At 34.7% G+C, this 16,349-nt stretch overlaps 1 protein-coding gene across 1 annotated transcript in view; it reads right to left on the bottom strand.

Annotated features, from left to right (window-relative positions):
* Positions 1 to 3,126: 3,126 nt before the first annotated feature.
* LOC133645871 (visinin-like protein 1) overlaps positions 3,127 to 16,349 on the bottom strand; it is a 14,829-nt gene continuing 1,606 nt past the window's right edge. Inside the window, exons 2-4 of the mRNA XM_062040790.1 lie at positions 9,977 to 10,147; positions 6,501 to 6,716; positions 3,127 to 4,118 (exon numbers count right to left, since the gene is read on the bottom strand). Of these exons, the coding sequence (XP_061896774.1) occupies positions 3,921 to 4,118; positions 6,501 to 6,716; positions 9,977 to 10,138 (576 nt within the window). The 5' untranslated portion in view covers positions 10,139 to 10,147 and the 3' untranslated portion in view covers positions 3,127 to 3,920. The remainder of the gene's footprint in view (positions 4,119 to 6,500; positions 6,717 to 9,976; positions 10,148 to 16,349) is intronic.

Here is a 16,349-nt window from a genome sequence, read left to right as displayed (position 1 = left end):
TGTCACGTTGTGTAAATGGTAAATAAAAAGAGAATACAACAAATCCTTTTCAACTTATATTCAGTGGAATAGACTGCAAAGACAAGATATTTCATGTTCACACTGAGAAACTTTGTTATTTTGTTTTGCACATAATCATTAACTTAGAATTTAGCATTGTCTCGCTGAAATAAGCAGGGGCGTCCATGATAACGTTGCTTGGATGGCAACAAATGTTGCTCCAAAAGCTGTATGTACCTTTCAGCATTAATGGCACCTTCACAGAAGTGTAATTTACCCATGCCTTGGCCACTAATACACCCCCATACCATCACACATGCTGCCTTTTACACTTTGACCCTAGAACATTCTTTTCCTCTTTGGTCCGGAGGACACGACGTCCGCAGTTTCCAAAAACAATTTGAAATATGGACTCGTCAGACCCCAGAACACTTTTCCATTTTGCATCAGTCCATCTTAGATGAGCTCGGGCCCAGCGAAGCCGGCTGCGTTTCTGGGTGTTGTTGATAAATGGCTGTGGCTTTGCATAGTCAAGTTTTAACTTGCTTTTTACAGATGTAGCAATCAACTGTAGTTACTGACAGTGGTTTTCTGAAGTGTTCCTGAGCCCATGTGGTGATATCCTTTACACACTGATGTCGCTTTTTGATGCAGTACCGCCTGAGGGATCTAAAGTCCGTAATATCATGGCTTACGTGCAGTGATTTCTCCAGATTCTCCGAACCTTTTGATGATATTATGGAGCGTAGATGGTGAAATCCCTAAATTCCTTGCAATAGCTGGTTCAGAAATGTTGTTCTTAAACAATTTGCTCAGGCATTTGTTGACAAAGTGGCGACCCTCGCCCCGTCCTTGTTTGTGAACGACTGAGCATTTCATGGAAGCTGCTTTTATACCCAATAATGGCACCCACCTGTTCCCAATTAGCCTGTTCACCTGTGGGATGTTCCAACTAAGTCTTTGACGAGCATTCCTCAACTTTCTCAGTCTTTTTTGCCACTTGTGCCAGCTTTTTTGAAACATGTTGCAGGCATCAAATCCCAAATGAGCTAATATTTGCAAAAAATAAGCAGTTTGAACGTTAAATATCTTGTCTTTGCAGTCTATTCAATTGAATATAAGTTAAAAAGGATTTGTTGTATTCTCTTTTTATTTACCTTTTACACAACGTGACAACTTCACCGCTTTTGGGGTTTTGTCGCTCGGGGGCCGCACTCGGAACTCCAAAAACCTTTTTTTTTTTAAACGAACGAAACAGCTCACACAACAAAGTCGTCTTCTGTGTCTTTTGCAAAAAGCCCATTTGTGGTTTATTGGGTTTTAATCACGACAGAACTCATTTTGTGTAAGGGTGCAAACACATGCCACACGTATAAAAGAATACAGTCACTTGTATCATGAGTTTTCATAGTCGATAAAAACGTTTACTTTGACAAAGACCTGCGGTGAGACTTGGACTGTGTGCAGTAAGATAAATAATAATAATGATAATTAATGATCATGAGTTGGGGGTGCGGGGAGGAAAAGCTCTTCACTTACAAGCAGACACTCAGTCCGTGCTTGCATAGCCTGGAATAGATCATAGAATAGAAGGTTTTCGATCATAGAATAGAAGGTTTTTCGACATATAGGAATGCAGTGTGTCCAGTAAACCTCTTTGTTTTTGTATTTTTTTAATTTTTTAAATTTTTTTAAATTTTTTTATTTTTTTTTGGAATGCAATTCTACGGAGCCCCTAAAGAGACATGGGGGAATTTATTTCTTTAATAAATTTATTTATTTATTTATTTTTTTAGACATGTATCTCGTGTGCACGAGAAACTTTTTATAAAATTATAAAAAAAATATTGAATTTTTTTTTTTTAAATAATTAAAAAAAAAAAGTCTTTTATATAACTTTTCTCGTGCGCACGAGGAAACTTTTTATAAAGTTATAAAAAAAATAATTAAAAAAATATTTGTTTTAAATTTTTTTTTATATAACTTTATAAAAATTTTCTCGTGCGCACGACAAACTTTCTCGTGCGCAAAAGAAACTTTTTATAAAGTTATAAAAAATATAAAATAATAAAAACATTTATAATTATTATTCTTTTTTTTTATAACTTTATAAAAAGTTTCTCCTGCTCACGAGATAGTTTCACGTGCGCACGAGAAATATGTCTAAAAAAAAAAAAAGGGTTAGGGTTATAAAGTTATAAAAAAAAATGTACAAAAATTATAAATGTTTTTATTATTTTTTTAAATAACTTTATAAGCAGTTTCTCGTGCGCACGAGAAACCTTTTATAAAGTTATAAAAAAAATATATAATAATTGTAATTTAAAAAAAAAAAAATTATAACTTTATAAAAAGTAACTTTTTTTTTTTTGTATAACTTTTTATAAAGTTATACAAAAATAATAATAATAAAAACATTTATAATTATTGTTGTTTTTTTTTACAACTTTATAAAAAGTTTCTTTTGTCTAAAAAAAAACAAAAATAGTTTAGGGTTATAAAGTTATAAAAAAAATTTTTTTTAAATTATAAATGTTTCTATTTTTTTTTTTTTAAATAACTTTATAAAAAGTTTCTCCTGCTCACGAGATAGTTTCACGTGCGCACGAGAAATATGTCTAAAAAAAAAAAAAGGGTTAGGGTTATAAAGTTATAAAAAAAATTTTACACAAATTATAAATGTTTTTATTATTATTTTTTAAAATAACTTTATAAGCAGTTTCTCGTGCGCACGAGAAACCTTTTATAAAGTTATAAAAAAAAATAAAAAAAAAATTTTTTTTTTTTTTTTTATAACTTTATGAAAAGTTTCTCGTGCGCAAAATAAACTTTCTCGTGCGCAAAATAAACTTTTTATAAAGTTATACAAAAATAATAATAATAAAAACATTTATAATTTTTTTTTTTTTTTTTTACAACTTTATAAAAAGTTTCTTATGTCTAAAAAAAAAACAAAAAAAGGTTAGGGTTATAAAGTTATAAAAAAAATAAAAATAATAATAAATGTTTTTATTATTTTTTTTTTTAAAATAACTTTATAAAAAGTTACTTGTGCGCGCGAGAAACGTTTAATAAAGTTATTAAAAATAAAAAAAATTATAATTTTTTTTATTTTTATTTTTTTATAACTTTATAAAAAGTTTCACGTGCGCACGAGATACATGTCTAAAAAAAATTAAAAAACTAAAAAAATTATTTAAAAAAATGTTTTTCCCCCATGTCCCTTTAGGGGCTCCGTACAAGTCCCTACTCCTGTCTTTTTTTTTTTTTTTTTAAATCCTCGCCGTGCTCTTTGTTTCTGTAAACATGTCGATATGCACCAAAAGCAAACAGAAAAAAAAGAGAGAGATGGCAGGAAGCATGCTCCCTCCTCAGGGTCACACAACAAGAGGGTTTCTCTTTTCGAAGACGCAAAAGAAATGGAAATGGTTTTCTATTTATATATATATATTTATATATATATATATATATATATTTATACTGCATCTATATATACTGTATGTTTTTTTTGTTGTTTTTTTTAAGACACGTAATATATGCATGCAATAGTTTCGGGGAAGATGCCTCTCTCCAAGAGGGTTTACAATTATGATAGGAGTTATTACTGTTACGTCAAGCGTGTTACGGCCGTGAAGAAGGAGCATATATTCAAAATTATTCAGCATATTTTGACATTCTCATGCATACGACCACAAGAAGCGAGTCCATTGAAAAAATAGTCCAAGCATTTGTTTTTTTCTTCTTCTTCTTCCTCTTATTTCCTGTGGAAATGGGCCGAGAAACCGAATGTGCTGCCGTCCTGTGAGTGTGTGTGGGGGGGCGGGGCGTAGGAAGCAAGGGTGGGGGGGCGGGGCCAGGGAGCGAGCAGAGCTTAGAGGAGAAGGGTGTGGTGGTGGTGGTGGGGTGTGGGGGGGGGGGTCTCACTTCTGCATGTCACACTGCAAGAGCAGCACGATGGAGGGGTCGCTCTTGGCCGCTTCCTTGAACTCGTCCAACGAGATCTGGTCGTCGTTGTTCTTATCCATTTTGCTGAAGATCTTGTCCACCCGCTGGGCCGGGGTCAGGCCGTCCTCGTTCATCTTCATCATGATCACCGTGCCCACCATCTTGTAGATGGCCTGCAGGGGAGGAAGGACCAATTGTTACGTCATCTCGTAGACTCCAACACGTCACGCCTTTGTATTGCCACGACCGATCAGCAGCGAGGTTCAGGGAGCACACACACAAAAAAAGGTGATTCTTATTCATCCCGAGTCTAAATCGATTCATCGTTTTCAAAAATTTATTTTTTTTAAAGAATAAGTTGTTGTTTTATAAACATTTGTCAATTGGGGTTTTACAGACTTACATAACACAAATACATCAAATTCTGGTCCCCCCCCACCACATGTAAAATAAAATGTAAAAAAAAAATATATATATATATACATATATGTACTGTATATATGTATATATATATGTATATATGTCCATATATATGTATATATGTCCATATATATGTATATATGTCCATATATATGTATATATATGTACATATATGTATCTATGTTCATATATATGTATATATATATATATATGTTCATATATATGTTCATATATATGTTCATATATATATATATATATATATATATATATATATATATATATATATATATATATGTATATATATATATATGTATATAGTTCATATATGTGTATATGTTCATATATATGTTCATATATATATGTATATATGTTCATATATATGTATATATGTTCATATATATGTACATATATGTATATATGTACATGTATATGTATGTATGTTCGTATATATGTACATATATGTATATATGTTCATATATATATATGTACATATATGTATATATGTTCATATATATATGTACATATATATGTATATATGTTCATATATATATGTACATATGTTCATAGGTATGTATATATGTAAATATATATGTATATATGTTCATATATATGTACATATATGTTCATATATATGTATATATGTACATATATATGTATATATGTTCATATATGTATATATATATATACATATATGTACATATATATGAACATATATACATATATATATAAAAAACTACATATACATATATGTATGTATGTGTATATATATGTATATATATTTGTATATGTACGTATACATGTACATATGTACATATATACTTATATATGCACATATATATGTACATATATACTGTACATATAAGTATTTTTTTTACATTTTAGTTTACCTGTGGTAAAATAAAATGTACATATATACATATATACATATATGTATATATACATATATGTCCATATATACATATGTACATATATACGTATATGTACATATGTACTTATATGTACATATATACAGATATACATACATATATACACTTATATATACATACATACATACATACATACATACACACATACATACATACCATATGTAAATACATATGATACTAAAAAAGAGAAAATAATTGTAATATCATTAATAATAAATATATATAAGATAAGAATGGTTCTGTGCCCAAAGACTCACACACCTAAGAATGGTTCTGTGCCCAAAGACTCACACACCTAAGAATGGTTCTGTGCCCAAAGACTCACACACCTAAGAATGGTTCTGTGCCCAAAGACTCACACACCTAAGAATGGTTCTGTGCCCAAAGACTCACACACCTAAGAATGGTTCTGTGCCCAAAGACTCACACACCTAAGAATGGTTCTGTGCCCAAAGACTCACACACCTAAGAACAGTTCTGTGCCCAAAGACTCACACACCTAAGAACGGTTCTGTGCCCAAAGACTCACACACCTAAGAATGGTTCTGTGCCCAAAGACTCACACACCTAAGAACGGTTCTGTGCCCAAAGACTCACACACCTAAGAATGGTTCTGTGCCCAAACACTCACACACCTAAGAATGGTTCTGTGCCCAAAGACTCACACACCTAAGAACAGTTCTGTGCCCAAAGACTCACACACCTAAGAACGGTTCTGTGCCCAAAGACTCACACACCTAAGAATGGTTCTGTGCCCAAAGACTCACACACCTAAGAACGGTTCTGTGCCCAAACACTCACACACCTAAGAATGGTTCTGTGCCCAAAGACTCACACACCTAAGAACAGTTCTGTGCCCAAAGACTCACACACCTAAGAACGGTTCTGTGCCCAAAGACTCACACACCTAAGAATGGTTCTGTGCCCAAAGACTCACACACCTAAGAATGGTTCTGTGCCCAAAGACTCACACACCTAAGAATGGTTCTGTGCCCAAAGACTCACACACCTAAGAATGGTTCTGTGCCCAAAGACTCACACACCTAAGAATGGTTCTGTGCCCAAAGACTCACACACCTAAGAATGGTTCTGTGCCCAAAGACTCACACACCTAAGAACCGGTATGAATCAGAACTGTGATTCGGACATGAATCCAGTTCTTTTGCTGATTCAGCAGTTTGTAGCAAGGTGATGTCGGGGTTAACTTACCTCGATTATCTCCAGCATCTCCACTCTGGTGATCTTGCCGTCGCCGTCCAGGTCGTACATGTTAAAGGCCCAGTTGAGTTTCTGCTCAAAGCTCCCGCGTGATGTGATGGACAAAGCACAGATGAACTCTCGGAAGTCGATGGTGCCGTCGCTGTTTTTGTCGAAGGTCCTGAAGGCGTGCTGGGCGAACTTGGAGGCGTCGCCGTAGGGAAAGAACTGCAAGACCAGAGACCGAGGGTACGGTCAAGCTACTGCAAAAACACCAGTCAAAGATCCTTTACATAATACAGGAGTGATCTGTTGTTTTTAAGAAACTACTGCAAAAACACCAGTCAAAGATCCTTTACATAATACAGGAGTGATCTGTTGTGTTTAAGAAACTACTGCAAAAACACCAGTCAAAGATCCTTTACGTATTACAGGAGTCATCTGTTGTGTTTAAGAACCTACTGCAAAAACACCAGTCAAAGATCCTTTACATAATACAGGAGTAATATGTTGTTTTTAAGAAACTACTGCAAAAACACCAGTCAAAGATCCTTTACATAATACAGGAGTAATATGTTGTTTTTAAGAAACTACTGCAAAAACACCAGTCAAAGATCCTTTACATAATACAGGAGTAATATGTTGTTTTTAAGAAACTACTGCAAAAACACCAGTCAAAGATCCTTTACATAATACAGGAGTCATCTGTTGTGTTTAAGAAACTACTGCAAAAACACCAGTCAAAGATCCTTTACATAATACAGGAGTGATCTGTTGTTTTTAAGAACCTACAGCAAAAATGTACGTTTGTACATGTGATTTCTTAGTTTTTTAATTTAATTAGCAAAAATGTCTAAAAACATGTTTTAACATTGTCATTATGAGGTATTGTGTGTAGAATTTTGAGGACAATTTATTTTTTTCAAGGCTGTAACACAACAAAATGCGGGAAAAGTGAAGCGCTGTGAATACTTATGTACATGTGATTTCTTCGTTTTTCAATTTAATTTGCGAAAATGTCTAAAAACATGTTTTTCCATTGTCATTATGAGGTATTGTGTGTAGAATTTTGAGGACAAAAATGACTTTTTAAGGCTGTGACATAACAAAATGCGGGAAAAGTGAAGCGCTGTGAATACTTATGTACATGTGATTTCTTAGTTTTTCAATTTAATTTGCGAAAATGTCTAAAAACATGTTTTTCCATTGTCATTATGAGGTATTGTGTGTAGAATTTTGAGGACAAAAATGACTTTTTAAGGCTGTAACACAACAAAATGCGGGAAAAGTGAAGCGCTGTGAATACTTATGTACATGTGATTTCTTCGTTTTTCAATTTAATTTGCGAAAATGTCTAAAAACATGTTTTTACATTGTCATTATGAGGTATTGTTTGTAGAATTTTGAGGACAAAAATGAATTTTTAAGGCTGTGACATAACAAAATGCAGGAAAAGTGAAGCGCTGTGAATACTTATGTACATGTGATTTCTTTTCTTTTTTTTACTTAATTTGCAAAAATGTCTAAAAACATGTTTTTACATTCTCATATGAGGTATTGTGTGTAGAATTTTGAGGGCAAAAATGACTTTTTAAGGCTGTGACATAACAAAATGCGGGAAAAGTGAAGCGCTGTGAATACTTATGTACATGTGATTTATTCGTTTTTTAATTTAATTTGCGAAAATGTCGAAAACATGTGTTTACATTCTTATTATGAGGTATTGTGTGTAGAATTTTGAGGACAAAAATTACTTTTTAAGGCTGTAACACAACAAAATGCGGGAAAAGTGAAGCGCTGTGAATACTTATGTACATGTGATTTCTTCGTTTTTTAATTTAATTTGCGAAAATGTCTAAAAACATGTTTTTACATTCTAATTATGAGGTATTGTGTGTAGAATTTTGAGGGCAAAAATGACTTTTTAAGGCTGTAACATAACAAAATGCGGGAAAAGTGAAGCGCTGTGAATACTTATGTACATGTGATTTCTTCATTTTTTAATTTAATTTGCGAAAATGTCGAAAACCTGTTTTTCCATTCTCATTATGAGGTATTGTGTGTAGAATTTTGAGGACAAAAATGACTTTTTAAGGCTGTAAAACAACAAAATGCGGGAAAAGTGAAGCGCTGTGAATACTTATGTACATGTGATTTCTTCGTTTTTTAATTTAATTTGCGAAAATGTCTAAAAACATGTTTTTACATTCTAATTATGAGGTATTGTGTGTAGAATTTTGAGGGCAAAAATGACTTTTTAAGGCTGTAACATAACAAAATGCGGGAAAAGTGAAGCGCTGTGAATACTTATGTACATGTGATTTCTTCGTTTTTTAATTTAATTTGCGAAAATGTCGAAAACCTGTTTTTCCATTCTCATTATGAGGTATTGTGTGTAGAATTTTGAGGACAAAAATGACTTTTTAAGGCTGTGACATAACAAAATGCGGGAAAAGTGAAGCGCTGTGAATACTTATGTACATGTGATTTATTCGTTTTTTAATTTAATTTGCGAAAATGTCGAAAACATGTTTTTACATTCTTATTATGAGGTATTGTGTGTAGAATTTTGAGGACAAAAATTACTTTTTAAGGCTGTAACACAACAAAATGCGGGAAAAGTGAAGCGCTGTGAATACTTATGTACATGTGATTTCTTCGTTTTTTAATTTAATTTGCGAAAATGTCTAAAAACATGTTTTTACATTCTTATTATGAGGTATTGTTTGTAGAATTTTGAGGGCAAAAATGACTTTTTAAGGCTGTAACATAACAAAATGCGAGAAAAGTGAAGCGCTGTGAATACTTATGTACATGTGATTTCTTCGTTTTTTTATTTAATTTGCGAAAATGTCGAAAACATGTTTTTACATTCTTATTATGAGGTATTGTGTGTAGAATTTTGAGGACAAAAATTACTTTTTAAGGCTGTAACACAAAAAAATGCGGGAAAAGTGAAGCGCTGTGAATACTTATGTACATGTGATTTCTTTGTTTTTTTAATTTAATTTGCAAAAATGTCTAAAAACCTGTTTTTCCATTGTCATTATGGGGTATTGTGTGTAGAATTTTGAGGACAAAAATGACTTTTTAAGGCTGTAACACAACAAAATGCGGGAAAAGTGAAGCGCTGTGAATACTTATGTACATGTAATTTCTTAGTTTTTCAATTTAATTTGCGAAAATGTCTAAAAACATGTTTTTACATTCTTATTATGAGGTATTGTGTGTAGAATTTTGAGGGCAAAAATGACTTTTTAAGGCTGTAACACAACAAAATGCGGGAAAAGTGAAGCGCTGTGAATACTTATGTACATGTGATTTATTCGTTTTTTTATTTAATTTGCGAAAATGTCGAAAACATGTTTTTACATTCTTATTATGAGGTATTGTGTGTAGAATTTTGAGGACAAAAATGACTTTTTAAGGCTGTAACACAACAAAATGCGGGAAAAGTGAAGCGCTGTGAATACTTCTGCGTGACCCACCTTGACGTAGAGCTGCTGGAACTCCTCCAGGTTGAGTCTGCCACTGGGACAGTCCTTGAGGAAGCCCTTGTACCACTGCTTGAGCTCGTGCTCGTTGAACTCCGTGTTCTTCACCAGGTCCTCCATCACCTCAGGAGTCAGCTTGCTGTTCTGCTTTCCCATGATGCTCTCCTGCGGCGCGGGCGGCAGCGCGTCAATAATGCCCGCACGCATGCATGGGCGCCAACTTGGCGGACAACAAACGCACGTGTGTGTGTGTGTGTGTGTGTTCTTGTATTTCAACAAGGAAAAGTACCTTCCATATGAGGAGGTGTGACATAAATCATGGTCCCAATAACATTGCATCTAAGAGACAATGTCTCATTTGCTGGTGACATCTATCAAAATGAGGGGTTTTCAAACTGACTGTGTGTCAGTTTTAAAAGTGCTCCCCCTCTGGTCTACATATGAAATAACAAGTGTGTGTAAGAAATTGAAATGCGCCCCCTTTGGCCAAAATTAATAATAAAAATAAATAAATATGTATATAGAGACATGCTGTAATAGCTTGGAGTAAATAATGAACATTAAAAAACAATTACAAACAAAACAAAACAAAAAAATGAACTAAAAGCAGTCTTTTTCTCACAATATTTTGACTTTTTTCTTATAAAATTGGGAACAATTTTTGATATTATTTCTGTTTCTGTAATATTGCAATATTTTCTCGTAAAATTAGTACTTTTTAATGTAAAATTATTACTTTTTAATGCAAAATGGTGACATTTGCATTTCACAAAGTTGCCAATTTTTTTGTTGTTCTTGTAAAATAGTGACATTTTTGGAGTAAAATGATGACTTTTGTCATAATTTTGCCAAGTAAAATTCAGATTATTATTATAAAATTGCCTAAATTTTAAGTTTTATTATAAAATTGTGACTTTTGTCGAGCAAAATGACGACTCTTTTCATAAAATTGCCAACATTTTAAGCTTTTCTTGTAAAACTGCGACTGTTATTGAGTAAAATTCCAACTTTTATCATAATATTGCACAAATGTTCAGTTTTTCTTGTAATATTTTGACTTGCGTTGAGTAAAATGACGACTTTTATTATAATACTGCCGAAATTCTACGTTTTTCTTGTGAAATTGTGACCTTTTTCTTGTGAAATTCCAACTCATTTTTCACAACAAGCATTTTTATATGTGCATAGTATGTATATATTATTAATGTTGTGTGTGTGTGTGTGTGTGTGTGTGTGTGTGTGTGTGTGTGTGTGTGTGTGTGTGTGTGTGTGTGTGTGTGTGTGTGTGTGTGTGTGTGTGTGTGTGTGTGTGCATACAGACAGTGAATGAAGCCTCCAAAGTACAACATCCCTGCCAGCAGAATCACTATGAAAAGAAGCGTCAGTGTCCAGGCTGCTCAGTACAATATGGCCAAATGGGCTCCATGCCGGGGAGTCTGACACATCCCACTTGAAGCATTCTAAAACCACATCGCTAACCACCTCAATAAGCGTGATGTCTAGCATGACAAGTACACAGATTGACCCTGGAACTGACTATTCCTGTTACTTCCTGTGGGGAAATGGTCAATAAAAAGGTAATTCAACTTCTATTCAATTGAATAGACCGCAAAGACAAGATATTTCATGTTCACACTGAGAAACTTTGTTGTTGTTTTTTTATCCTACAGCCAGTCTAGTACCCGAACTATTTTACTATGAAGCCACGCTGTTGTAACACATGGCTTGGCGACGTCTCGCTGAAATAAGCAGGGGCGTCCTTGATAACAACAACTTGCACTTACAGATGTAACGGAAAAACATTGACATTCATCTCAAACACATGTGTAGAATTTTTCTACCATGCCAATGTTAGCATGCTAGCTTTTTTTTAGCCAGTTTTGCTGCTCTACACCTCATAGTCATATAACTTGGTATGTGACATATGCTAACTGTTAGCATGCTAGCTACTTTTGCAATGTTTCCTGGCTAAATGTTGACTATTTCCAGCTTGACATTCATCTCAAACACGTGTCATATTTTTGGTAGCGTGTCAATGTTAGCATGCTAGCTTCTTTTAGCCAATTTTGCCAACCTACACCTCAGAGTCATAGAACTTGGTATGTGACATATGCTAACTGTTAGCATGCTAGCTTTTTTTTTTAGCCAATTTTGCCACCCTACACCTCATAGTCATATAATTTGTTGCGTGACACTTGCTAACTGTTAGTGTGCTAACTTTTTTTAGCTAATTTTGCCACCCTACCCCTCAAAATCATATACCTTGGTATGTGACATATGCTAACTGTTAGCATGCTAGCTTTTTTTTTAGCCAATTTTGCCGCCCTATCCCTCATAGTCATATAACTTGGTATGTGACATATGCTAGCTGTTAGCATGCTAGCTTTTTTTTTTTTTTTTTAGCTAATTTTGCCACCCTACCCCTCAGTCATATAACGACGCTTGCTAACTGTTAGCATGCTAGCTTTTTTTTCAGCCAATTTTGCCGCCCTACCCTTCATAGTCATATACCTTGGTATGTGACATATGCTAACTGTTAGCATGCTAGCTTTTTTTTCCAGCTAATTTTGCCGCCCTACCCTTCATAGTCATATACCTTGGTATGTGACATATGCTAACTGTTAGCATGCTAGCTAGTTTTGCAATGTTTCCTGGCTAATGTTGACTATTTCCAGCTTGACATTCATCTCAAACACGTGTCATGTTTTTGCTAGCGTGCCCATGTTAGCATGCTAGCTTTTTTTTTTTGCCAATTTTGCTACCCTGCACCTCAGAGTCATATAACTCGGTATATGACATATGCTAACTGTTAGCATGCTAGCTAGTTTTGCACTATTTCCAGCTTGAGATTCATCTCAAACAGGTATTTTTTGCTAGCCTGCCAATGTTAGCATAGTAGCATGCTAACTTCTTTTTTTTAGCCAATTTTTGTTGCCCTACACCTCATAGTCATATAACTTGATATGTGACATATGCTAACTGTTAGCATGCTAGCTTATTTTTAGCCAATTTTTCTACTACACCTCAGAGTCATATAACTTGGTATGTGACATATGCTAACTGTTAGCATGCTAACTTTTTTTTGGCCAATTTTGCCACCCTACACCTCATAGTCATATAACTTGGTATGTGACATATGCTAACTGTTAGCATGCTAACTTTTTTTTTGGCCAATTTTGCCACCCTACACCTCATAATCATATAATTTGGTATGTGACATATGCTAACTGTTAGCATGCTAACTTTTTTTTTGGCCAATTTTGCCACCCTACACCTCATAGTCATATAACTTGGTATGTGACATATGCTAACTGTTAGCATGTTAGCTTTTTTTCTTTTTTTTTGTAGCCAATTTTGCCGCCCTACCCCTCATAGTCATATAACTTGGTATGTGACATATGCTAACTGTTAGCATGCTATTTTTTCTCTTTTTTTTAGCCAATTTTGCCACCCTACACCTCATAGTCATATAACCTGGTATGTGACATATGCTAACTGCTAGCATGCTAGCTTTTTTCTTTTTTTTTTGTAGCCAATTTTGCCACCCTACACCTCATAGTCATATAACAGATTGCGTGACACTTGCTAACTGTTAGTGTGCTAACTTTTTTGGCCAATTTTGCCACCCTACACCTCATAGTCATATAATTTGGTATGTGACATATGCTAACTGTTAGCATGCTAACTTTTTTTTCAGCCAATTTTGCCACCCTACACCTCATAGTCATATAACCTGGTATGTGACATATGCTAACTGTTAGCATGCTAGCTTTTTTCTTTTTTTTTGTAGCCAATTTTGCCACCCTACACCTCATAGTCATATAACTTGGTATGTGACATATGCTAACTGTTAGCATGCTAACTTTTTTTTTGGCCAATTTTGCCACCCTACACCTCATAGTCATATAGCCTGGTATGTGACATATGCTAACTGTTAGCATGTTAGCTTTTTTTCTTCTTTTTTGTAGCCAATTTTGCCACCCTACACCTCATAGTCATATAACTTGGTATGTGACATATGCTAACTGTTAGCATGCTAACTTTTTTTTGGCCAATTTTGCCGCCCTACACCTCATAGTCATATAACCTGGTATGTGACATATGCTAACTGTTAGCATGTTAGCTTTTTTTCTTTTTTTTTGTAGCCAATTTTGCCGCCCTACACCTCATAGTCATATAACTTGGTATGTGACATATGCTAACTGTTAGCATGCTAACTTTTTTTTTGGCCAATTTTGCCACCCTACACCTCATAGTCATATAATTTGGTATGTGACATATGCTAACTGTTAGCATGCTAACTTTTTTTTTGGCCAATTTTGCCACCCTACACCTCATAGTCATATAACCTGGTATGTGACATATGCTAACTGTTAGCATGCTAGCTTTTTTCTTTTTTTTTTTTTAGCCAATTTTGCCACCCTACACCAGTCATATAACAGATTGCGTGACACTTGCTAACTGTTAGTGTGCTAACTTTTTTTGGGGGCAATTTTGCTGCCCTACCCCTCATAGTCATATAACTTGGTATGTGACATATGCTAACTGTTAGCATGCTAGCTTTTTTTTTTATTTTTTAGCCAATTTTGCTACCCTACACCTCATAGTCATATAACTTGGTATGTGACATATGCTAACGGTTAGCATGCTAGCTTCTTTTTTTTAGCCAATTTTGCCACCATACACCTCAGAGTCATATACCTTGGTATGTGACATATGCTAACTGTTAGCATGCTAGATTTTTTTTTTTTAGCTAATTTTGCTGCCTTACCCCTCAGTCATATAACAACGCTTGCTAACTGTTAGCGTGGTAACTCTTTCAGCCAATTTTGCCGCCCTACCCCTCATAGTCATATAACTTGGTATGTGACATATGCTAACTGTTAGCATGCTAGCTTTTTTTTTTAGCCAATTTTTCCGCCCTACTCCTCATAGTTATATAACTTGGTATGTGACATATGCTAACTGTTAGCATGCTATTTTTTCCTTTTTTTTTAGCCAATTTTGCCACCCTACACCTCATAGTCATATAACAGATTGCGTGACACTTGCTAACTGTTAGTGTGCTAACTTTTTTGGGGGCAATTTTGCTGCCCTACCCCTCATAGTCATATAACTTGGTATGTGACATATGCTCACTGTTAGCATGCTAGATTATTATTTTTTTTAGCTAATTTTGCTGCCCTACCCCTCAGTCATATAACGACGCTTGCTAACTGTTAGCGTGCTAACTCTTTCAGCCAATTTTGCCGCCCTACCCCTCATAGTCATATAATTTGGTATGTGACATATGCTAACTGTTAGCGTGCTAACTCTTTCAGCCAATTTTGCCGCCCTACCCCTCATAGTCATATAATTTGGTATGTGACGTATGCTAACTGTTAGCATGCTAGCTTTTTTTTCAGCCAATTTTGCCACCCTACTCTTCATAGTCATATAACTTGGTATGTGACATATGCTAAATGTTAGCATGCTAACTTTTTTTTGGGCCAATTTTGCCGCCCTACACCTCATAGTCATATACCTTGGTATGTGATATATGCTAACTGTTAGCATGCTAGATTTTTTTTTAGCTAATTTTGCTGCCCTACCCCTCAGTCATATAACGACGCTTGCTAACTGTTAGCGTGCTAACTCTTTCAGCCAATTTTGCCGCCCTACCCCTTATAGTCATATAATTTGGTATGTGACATATGCTAACTGTTAGCATGCTAGCTTTTTTTTTAAGCCAATTTTGCCGCCCTACTCTTCATAGTCATATAACTTGGTATGTGACATATGCTAACTGTTAGCATGCTAGTTTGTTTGTTTTTTAGCCAATTTTGCTACACTGCACCTCAGAGTCATATAACAGATTGCGTGACGCTTGCTAATTGTTAGCGAACGGACTATTTTAGCCAATTTTGCTACCCTACCTCTCATAGTCATATAACTTGGTATGTGACATATGCTAACTGTTAGCATGCTAGCTTTTTTTTGGCCAATTTTGCCACCCTGCACCTCATAGTCATATAACTTGGTATGTGACATATGCTAACTGCTAGCATGGTAGCTTTTTTCTTTTTTTTTGTAGCCAATTTTGCCACCCTACACCTCAGAGTCATATAACTTGGTATGTGACATATGCTAACTGTTAGCATGCTAGCTTTTTTTTCAGCCAATTTTGCCGCCCTACCCCTCATAGTCATATAACTTGGTATGTGACATATGCTCACTGTTAGCATGCTAGCTTTTTTTTCAGCCAATTTTGCCACCCTACACCTCATAGTCATATAACCTGGTATGTGACATATGCTAAATGTTAGCATGCTAGCTTTTTGTTTAGCCAATTTTGCCGCCCTACACCTCAGAGTCATATACCTTGGTA

This window comes from Entelurus aequoreus, linkage group LG03 (assembly GCF_033978785.1).
Source record: "Entelurus aequoreus isolate RoL-2023_Sb linkage group LG03, RoL_Eaeq_v1.1, whole genome shotgun sequence".
In the NCBI taxonomy this organism is placed as follows: domain Eukaryota; kingdom Metazoa; phylum Chordata; class Actinopteri; order Syngnathiformes; family Syngnathidae; genus Entelurus; species Entelurus aequoreus.
The sequence above is the reverse complement of the archived record's forward strand: the minus strand, read 5'-3'. Positions and strand labels throughout refer to the sequence as shown.